The sequence below is a fragment of the Vipera ursinii genome (assembly GCF_947247035.1).
Source record: "Vipera ursinii genome assembly, chromosome: Z".
Classification (NCBI taxonomy): Eukaryota; Metazoa; Chordata; class Lepidosauria; order Squamata; family Viperidae; genus Vipera; species Vipera ursinii.
Window position 1 is genome coordinate 2,264,046 of NC_139517.1, and position 9,670 is coordinate 2,273,715.

General features: G+C 46.2%; 1 protein-coding gene across 1 annotated transcript in view; it reads left to right on the forward strand.

The window, feature by feature from the left end:
* The window catches only part of GUCY2D (guanylate cyclase 2D, retinal), a gene marked incomplete at both ends in the record, with an annotated part of 33,750 nt that extends 24,760 nt beyond the window's left edge, over positions 1 to 8,990 (forward strand). Inside the window, 7 exons of the mRNA XM_083378748.1 lie at positions 405 to 553; positions 1,933 to 2,096; positions 3,755 to 3,947; positions 5,475 to 5,649; positions 5,806 to 5,904; positions 8,208 to 8,302; positions 8,901 to 8,990. Of these exons, the coding sequence (XP_083234874.1) occupies positions 405 to 553; positions 1,933 to 2,096; positions 3,755 to 3,947; positions 5,475 to 5,649; positions 5,806 to 5,904; positions 8,208 to 8,302; positions 8,901 to 8,990 (965 nt within the window). The remainder of the gene's footprint in view (positions 1 to 404; positions 554 to 1,932; positions 2,097 to 3,754; positions 3,948 to 5,474; positions 5,650 to 5,805; positions 5,905 to 8,207; positions 8,303 to 8,900) is intronic.
* Between the last annotated feature and the right edge of the window lie 680 nt (positions 8,991 to 9,670).

Below are 9,670 nucleotides of genomic sequence, written 5' to 3' on the forward strand. Positions count from 1 at the left end.
TATCCTGCTTCCCTGGGGCTGGGGCTGATGACTCTGTCCTGTGTTGGATTTTTTTGGTGTGAGGGATTGTTGATTCTAGGGATCTTTGTCTTTCTAATCCCACCAGCTTCCTGGCTCCAATCTTTCTGACAAGATGATCACACCTGCATTTCTGCAGACCCGGTGCCTGTTTTGGGGCAGAGAGACTCGGGGGTGGGTGGGAGGGTGGGTGGGGTAGTTGGTTTCTGCCTTTAAGATTCTTTGGGGAAATATAATATTCTGCCTTTTTAATATTCCCCAAAATATTTCTTTCTCTGGATTCTTCCCTCACTAGCATGGGTTGGGCTGTTTCTTTGGTGGGGTATGCAGGGGATGATGGGATTTGTGCCGAGAACACCTGGAGCGTTTTGTCTTTGTCCAAGCAGAGATCATCAAGAGGGTGGAGAGACCCCCTCCTCTTTGCCGCCCCTCGGTCTCCATTGACCAGGCGCCGGTAGAGTGCATCCAGCTGATGAAGGAATGCTGGTGCGAACAGCCGGAAAGGAGACCCAACATCAATCAAGTCTTTGATCAGGTGATGTGAGACCAGGAATGGGGGCTAGCAGACCAGAGGGAGAGGACTCAGAATACAGACTAACAGAGTTGGAAGGGACCTTGCAGGTCTTCTAGTCCAACCCCCTGCTCAGGCAGGAGACCCTGTACCGTTTCTGACAAGTGGCCGTCCAATCTCTTCTTAAGAGCCTCCAAGGATGGAGCACCCACAATATCTGGTGGCAACCTGTTCCACTGGTTAATTGTTCTCACTGTCGGGAAATTCCTCCTTAGTTCCAGGTTGCTTCTCTCCTTGATGAGTTTCCATCCGTTGCTTCTTCTCCTGCCTTCTTCAAGTGCTTTGGAGAATAAGTTGACACCCCCATTCCTTGTGACAGTCCCTAAACTGTTGGAAGACTGCTGTTAGGTTCCCCCAGTCCTTTTCATTAAACTAGACAAGATGATAGATGATAGATAGATAGATAGATAGATAGATAGATAGATAGATAGATAGATAGATAGATAGATAGATGGATGGATAGATGGATAGATAGATAGATAGATAGATAGATAGATAGATAGATAGATAGATAGATAGATAGATAGATAGATCATAGATAGATAGATAGAAAGATAGATAGAGATAGATAGATATAGACATAGATAGATGATAGTTAGATAGATAGATACAGACAGACAGACAGATAGTGATAGATAGATCATAGAGATAGACAGACCAATAATAGATGGATAGATGGATAGATAGGTAGGAAGATAGATAGACAGACAGACAGGCAGACAGACAGACAGACAGACAGACAGACAGACAGACAGACAGATAGAAAGATAGATAGATAGATAGATAGATAGAGATATGGACAGATGTAGAGATATTTAAATATTAAATAAATATACTGAATATTAAATATTTGATATTGGAGGGACTGCCACAGTGAAGGGGGGGTGTCAATCTCTTCTCCAAAGCCCCCGAAGGCAGGACAAGAAGCAACGGATGGAAACTGATCAAGGAGAGAAGCAACCTGGAACTAAGGAGAAATTTCCTGACAGTGAGAACAATTAACCAGTGGAACTCCTTGCCTCCAGAAATCGTGGGCCCTCCATCCCTGGAGGCTTTAAAGAGGAGGCTGGACTGTCACTTGTCTGAAATGGTATAGGTTCTCTTGCTTGAGCTGGGGGTTGGACTAGAAGACCTCCAAGGTCCCTTTCCGGCTCTGTTCTTCTGTTGTTCTGTAACCTGCCTCTAATATATAAAAATATAGTAACGTGTCAAAGGTCAAGAATGCCTCGGAGTTCTTTTGAAGAGTTTCCTCTGTCGGAACCCCGACAGTCCGCATATAATTTAATCCCGAGATGTCAAAAACAGACTCGGCTTCTCGATCTCTTCCTGTTCTTCTCCCACAGTTTAAGGGCATCAACAAAGGCCGGAAGACCAACATCATCGACTCCATGCTACGCATGCTGGAGCAATATTCCAGCAACTTGGAAGACTTGATCCGGGAGAGGACGGAAGAACTGGAAGTTGAGAAGCAGAAGACTGACAAGTTGTTAACGCAGATGCTGCCCCCGTGAGTCTCACAAAATCTGAAAGACCTTAAAAGTGGGGAAGGTGGAGACCAGGTCCTGGCTGACTGCAGCGGTTCTGGGAGAGCCCAGCGGTGTCAAACTCAATTTCATTGAGGGCCGCATCAGCATGGCGGTTGCCCTCGGGGGGCCGGGTGGGTGTGGCCTGGGTGGGCGTGGCCTACTGGGTGGGCGTGGCTAGAGTGCGTATGGCCTACTGGGTGGGCGTGGCCAGCTCTACATCGTTGGCATCAAGGGTGCCTATGGGGGGCCTGGGCAGGAGTGGGACAGATCTGGGGGTCTCTGGCGGAAGGAGGGTCTCTGGGCCAGGGCCAAGGCAGTGGGGGCCGTTCCCTCACTGTTTCCTGGATGGCTTCGCGGGCCGCATGAAACCACTTCGCGGGCCGGATCTGGCCCCCGGGCCTTGTGTTTGACATGTCTACCCTAGAGATTTACAGACCCCCGGAATTGCCAGCTTCCATTTAGGTCACTGAGACCAACCACCTGCTGAAAGAAGAATCCAAAATTAAAGTAGAAAGAGATTCAGACGCCAGGGGGATGTTTCCAATAAAGGGGCACTCAGAACCAGAATGTAAACAGAAGCCACGATACAAAAAAAAGATGTTGAGACTCTGGAAAGAGTGCAGAGAATAGCAACGAAGAGGATCAGGGGTCTGGAGGCTAAAACATACAAGGAACGGTTGCTGGAATTGGGGGTGTCTAGTTTAATGAACAGAAGGGCAAGGGGGAACATGATAGCAGGGTTCCAGTATCTCAGGGGCTGCCCCAAAGAAGAGGGAGTCAAGCTATTCTCCAAAGCCCCTGAAGGCAGGACAAGAAGCGACGGATGGAAACTAATCACAGAGAGAAGCAACCTAGAACTAAGGAGAAACTTCCTGACAGAACAATTAACCAGTAGAAGCATTTGCCTCCAGAAGTTGTGGGTGCTCCATTACTGGAGGTTTTTAAGAAGAGACCGGACAACCACTTGTCTGAAATGATACGGAGTCTCGTGCTTGAACAACGGGTTGGACTAGAAGACCTCTAAGGTCCATTTTACCTCACTTATTCCGTTATTCAGATATTGATTTCCTGCCATCTTTAACTTAACTTAATTTACTTAATTTAACAACTTAACTTAACTTGATTTAACTTAATAACTTAACAACTTAACAACTTAACTTAACAACAACTTAATGACTTAACAAAACCACTTAACAATTTAACTAACTCAACAACTTAACAACTTAACAACAACTTAACTACTTAACTTAACTTAACAACTTAACAACTTAACTTAACAACAACTTAACCACTTAACGACTTAACAAAACCACTTAACAATTTAACTAACTTAACAACTTAACAACTACTTAACTACTTAACTTAACTTAACTTAACTTAACTTAACTTAACTTAACTTAACTTAACTTAACTTAACTTAACTTAACTTAACTTAACTTAACTTAACTTAATCTATTGAAAGATGCAGTTAATCTGCTGGCTAAGAATCCCTCTATTCAAACAAATTTGGGAGGAAATAGGTTGAGCAATCCCAATTTTCAAGACTGCAATATTTTTGCAAATTTACCCAGCATTATTTATTTGGCATTTTCAAGCTGATCGGCCCCATCCATTGAATTCCTACTTGTCCTCTCTCCAGTTCTGTGGCCGAGGCCCTGAAGACGGGTGCGCCAGTGGAACCCGAATATTTTGAAGAGGTGACCTTATATTTCAGTGACATTGTGGGCTTCACCACCATCTCGGCCATGAGTGACCCCATTGAGGTGGTGGACCTGCTCAACGATCTGTACACCCTCTTTGATGCCATCATTGGCTCCCACGACGTTTATAAGGTGAAGATAAAGCTGTCTTCTTTGTTACCATTGTGGTGGGCGGAAGATAGCTTACAAATGAAGGCGAATTTGCGTGTCCCAGGATAATGTTGCAGGATCCAATCTGAGTCGGTCACTGGGAACCAGAGGTTTAGGCATTCCGAGCTTTTGGACTCATACTGGATCCCATCTTCAGGGAACTTCTCAGATTGTGTGTTCTAGGATAATCTGTGTGTGATGTTTATATGGTGCCTGTTGTGTGTTGTTGATTGGGGCATTGAAGGCTGGCTGTTAAGTCATTGGTTGCTTTCCTTGTGCTGCCACACCCTCGCCTCCTAAACACTTGATAAGCCGGCGCTAAATTAGCACTCATGTTGACTGACTTTCCCAGGCTTCAATCACTTCCCTGGCTGTTTTTGTCCCTGCTCGTCCAACAATCTGAATAGCTGTGAAATTGAATGTATGTCCTTGTCCATTGCCGTGTGATAGCTTGGTGGAGGCAGGGATGGGGAGGAACAGGATACTACCGTGGGTGGCGTTGATGTTTGGTGCCATCATACAAAGATCATATTCTCTGCCCGTTGGTTGTTCGGCGAGTCGATGGTTCTTGGAAGTGAAGATGTAGGCCTGGGGAGCTAGATTTCTACAAAGTAGGAGGACCTTAGGGGGAAAAAAGGGCTGTGGTGCATATCAGCCTAGGTTGCTTTTGTTTGAAACACCTCTCTTCTTTCAGATTCAATCTCTGCTAGCGTAAGAGATTAGGGCACATTGATCAAGAACTGGGAGGAATATTACATATAAACTATCAACAGGGAAAAGAGTGCAGAGAAGAGCAACAAAGATGATTAGGGGACTGGAGGCTAAAACATACAAGGAACGGTTGCAGGAACTGGGTAGGTCTAGCTTAATGAAGAGAAGGACGAGGGGTGACATGATAGTAATGCTTCAATATTTGAGGGGGCTTCTACAAAGAAGAGGGAGTCAAGCTGTTCTCCAGGGCACCTGAGGGCCGGACAAGAAGCAACGGATGGAAACTAACCAAGGAGAGAAGCAACCTAGAACTAAGGAGAAACTACCTGACAGTTAGAACAACTAACCAGTGGAACAACCTGCCTCCAGAAGCGGTGAATGCTCCATCACTGGAGGCTTTTAGCAAGAGTTTGGGCAACCATTTGTCTGAAATGGTATAGGGTCTCTTTGGGGGTTGGACTAGAAGACCTGCAAAGTCCCTTTCAACTCTTGTTAAGAGAAGAATTCGTTTGGAGATTAGGTCATAAAGAGTAGCTCTGTTCTGGCTACAACAAACTCAGGAAGAAATTATTAAATAGTCAAAGAGACTCTGCCTTCAGCTCATTGATAAATGAGGTTGCGAAGTTACTAATGCCGTTTCCAAGAGTCAGTACTTTACCCCTGATTTTTGCACTAAATGCCAAAATGTGTCTTAACTCTGCCTCTGCCACATGATTTTGACTACGAATGCTTGGCTAAGCCAAGTCTCCTTGTTCAAGACCTTTTGGCTCTTTTCACTGCTCCTGTTCTGACTGACAGGTGGAGACCATTGGTGACGCCTACATGGTGGCTTCTGGGCTGCCGAAACGGAATGGGAACCGACACGCAGGTGAAATCGCCAACATGTCCCTCGACATCCTCAGTGCCGTTGGCACTTTCAAGATGCGCCATATGCCAGAAGTACCTGTCCGGATACGCATCGGCTTGCACTCCGGTAAGGTCATCAGGAATGTTGCGGCAAGGCTGAGGAACGGCCCCCTTTTGGTGGCCCTCTGCCTTTCCCTTCCTTAAAAATAAGACGGGTACCAAAAAGCAGTTGAAACCCGCTCCTGAAATTTAAAGAACTGATTTTGTCTGATGTCCTTGTCAGGGCCCTGTGTGGCTGGTGTGGTGGGACTGACTATGCCACGCTACTGTCTCTTTGGGGACACGGTCAACACTGCCTCGCGGATGGAGTCCACCGGCCTTCGTGAGTAACGCATCCTTGGCTTGGAAGGAGCTCGCCGATTGAACGGCTGAGTGTCCAGAGGGGAAAACCCACCTAGGGAACACGGGGGAACGAGTTTTGCAAATCCAGTTGTAACCTTCTGCCTTGGACAACACAATTTCTTTGATCTACAGCCAGCCTACAAACCCCTCAGAATCCAAATCAACCGCACAGCCAACTGGAGACAGCACCATGCCTCAACCCCATCCCGCGCAATCCCCCACTCCCACCAGCAGTTCACCTAACCTGCTCTAATCTCCCCATCACAAGACGCATCACCAGCCTCTCACGCGGTGGTGGGATTCAAATAGGTGAACCACCGATTCTCTGTGTGGAAGCTGCTTCCAGAAGTCTGTTCTGGGCCTGGGCAACAAAAGATTAACTACCAGTTCCGCCGAATCGGTGCGAACCGGGTGAATCCCACCACTGCTGTCACTGATGACTCACCCCTGACCCATTGATAATTCACACCCTCCAAGGAACCTGACCTGAAGTAACCTCCCCATCCCAAGGCCTATCATCCCCTCTCTCGGATGACTCATCACAAGACCCTCACTTGACACTCCCACAACTGAAGCCCTTATAAATAGAAGAGCATAGACATCCGCCATAAACACCATTGAAGCTGTTGCCTAGCCTGGTTTTCTGTCCCAGCCTACGTACGTCCTTGTCACTTCACAAGGACAACCCCTCTTTTAACAGTAGACTGGAAAAATAAGCCCCTTTTATCTGTGTTACAGACCTGATAATTCTCCCAGGAAAAACAAAAGCAACAGAACCCTTTTCCAACAGAGACCTTATCCAAAAACCAAAATGGAGCATGAGACAAAGAAGAAATAACTCACAGGCAAAATAAACAGACCACCATCTCTTAACACTGAAGTTCTTTGCAAACGGTTGCCTCCAGCAACCAGCCCTGCCCACACATCCTCTTTTTGTTACGCAGCCCACAAGGTGTGGCTTCTCACTGCTTTCTCCTTCTCCCCTGGAGCCGCCCCATTGCCTCCCTCTGACCTACTCGTGTGACCTGTCTGCGTTTATGAGTGTCTCTGATGTCTTCCAGCTGTGCTTCCTCCGAGTCCGACTCAGCCTCCCAGCACAGCTGGCTCTCAGCTTGATCATGAGTGGAGGGGCCAGGTTCTTCCTCATTTTGTAAGTCCTGTAGCTCATCGGAGCCTTCTTCTGACTCTGATGGCTCCCCAGGCCCTTCCTCCTGCTCCTCCCCCTCTGATTCCCCAGACTCAGCTGCCGGGATCACAGGCTGGCATGAATCACAACACCTGGTAACAAAACATACGGAAACCAACCACAAGCTTGGAGAACAAACTTCCACCCTCATCCTCCACCCGAGATACAGATACTCGCCACTATTGCAAACGCAGCATCTTTGTCTGCAGAGAGTTGCAGATTGTCATGTTCTTTGCTTCCCCTCCAGGAGTGTTGGCGAGCCAGTCAGGAGGAGACGATCAAGCAGGGAATTAGTCTGGACTCTTTAAGTAAACACAGAAGGCCTAGGCCTGACCCTTCCTGAATGCCTTTATCTAGTTCAGTGATGGCGAACCTTTTAGAGATCGAGTGCCCAAACTGCAACCCAAAACCCACTTAGGTATCGTCAGGTGCTGGGTGGGCATGGCCCATTGGGTTGGCATGGCCCATTGGGTGGGCGTGGCCCATTGGGCAGGCGTGGCTGTGGTGGTAATGGCAGACTGGGTGGGACTAAAAAGTTCAATCAATCAATTCCAACTTGGCGAAACCTTTCTTTTCCCGTGAGAAGTTGAAATTGATTGATTGATTGATTGATTGATTGAACCTTCTTTTTTTTTTTGCACACGGCGGTGGAGGCCTAAAGCGAAAAGGTTTTATAAAACCCAGCCGAAGGCCTAGGACTGGGGCTCTGCGTGCCACCTGTGGCACCCGTGCCATAGGTTCGCCACCACGGATCTAGTTTTTCCTAGGCAAAACTTGCCATTCTGAGGAGATTCCTGTACTAGAGTCAGAGAGCAATGAAGTAGCTAGTTTGAACTCTACACGGGTGAGTCTGTTTGTTCGAACCAAACAAGGAAAGACTGTAGGAGAGTGCCAAAAGAGACAACGAGATGGTTGATACTACACAATCTAAGCCCTGCTTCTTCTAACGTACGTTGCCGCCACCCTCTCAACTTTTCTGACCCTCCTCGCGCCACCCCTGGCGATTGTCTTTTGCTAAACCCCTGTCTAGGTTGAGTTTTGGTGTGCTTTTAAACCCGGTGTTTCCAAGTGCGTGTTGGTGTGCATTATTTTTGCAGCTTATCGAATCCACGTCAACCTGCGCACGGTCGAGATCCTGCATGCCCTCAAAGAAGGCTACAAGCTCGATTTACGAGGAAAAACCGAACTGAAGGTATCAAAATGGCATTCGAAAGGTAGTATATTAAGCAACATCGCAGGCAGAGAGAGGGAGAAAAAGAAAGAGATGGAAAGCTGCAAATAAACACATCGTGTATCAGACCAAAACACACACAAAAAGCAGCTAAGATGTCTTTGGGGCTCTCTGAGGTTGGTCGTTTTATTGCAGACGTCTCATGACCCAACTAGGTAACGTCGTCAGTGCTAGAAGAGGGTGTGGTTTGTGGAGTGGGAGGAGGAGGAGGAGGAGGAGGAGGAGGAAAATGGGATGGTTCTTGATGCTTTCTGAGCTTGATTTGTTTGCATGCAGACATTTCATTACCCAACCATGTAACATGATCAATGCTAGAAGGAAAAAAAAACATTTGTTCTCTGTTTATGCACTAGTTATTTGCACTATTAGTGCTGGTGGAAATGCTTGGAGGTTCCTTGCTTAGGTTGTTGACACCATGTTTGACACTAAACCAACAACCCAGCTATAAACACCATAGTTCCAATTAAGGAACTACCAACTCAGACAATTAAACAGTATAAACAACAGCCTAATGATGTTGAGCTTTACCTCGATTTGATGCCTCTGGCTTCCTCTTCAGGGGAAAGGCATGGAAGATACTTACTGGCTGATCGGTCGTGACGGCTTCACCAAACCCATCCCTACGCCCCCTGACCTGAAGCCAGGGTGAGAGAGCTGCTCGTTTGTCACTTTATGTGTGTGTGTGTGTGTGTGTGTGTGTGTGTGTGTGTGTGTGTGTGTAGATAGATAAATACAGGGCTTTTTTCCTCATAGAACGCTCAGAACGGAGTTCCGGCACCTTTTTTGGATGGAACCTTGTAGGGTAGGCAAGGTGGGTTGTATGACGTGTGTGAGTTCCGGCACCTTTTACTTTTACAAAAAAAGCACTGGATAGATAGATAGATAGATAGATAGATAGATAGATAGATAGATAGATAGATAGATAGATAGATAGATAGATATAGATATAGATATAGATATAGATATAGTATAGATATAGATATAGATATAGATAGATATAAGATAGATAGATAGATAGATAGATAGATAGATAGATAGATAGATAGATAGATAGATATAGATAGATATAGATAGATATAAGCATATAGATATATACATATATGGGTATGTCTCTCTGTCTCTCTCTATTTCTCTATATCTATCTCTCTATCATCTATCTATCTGTCTCTCTCTCTCTGTATGTCTATTGCTATTATCTAGTTATATCTCTCTATCTCTCTGTCCATATCTATTATCTCTATCTCTCTACCTACCTGTCTCTCTCTCTCTCTCTCTCTCTCTACACACACAAACACACACACACACACACACACACACACACACACACTC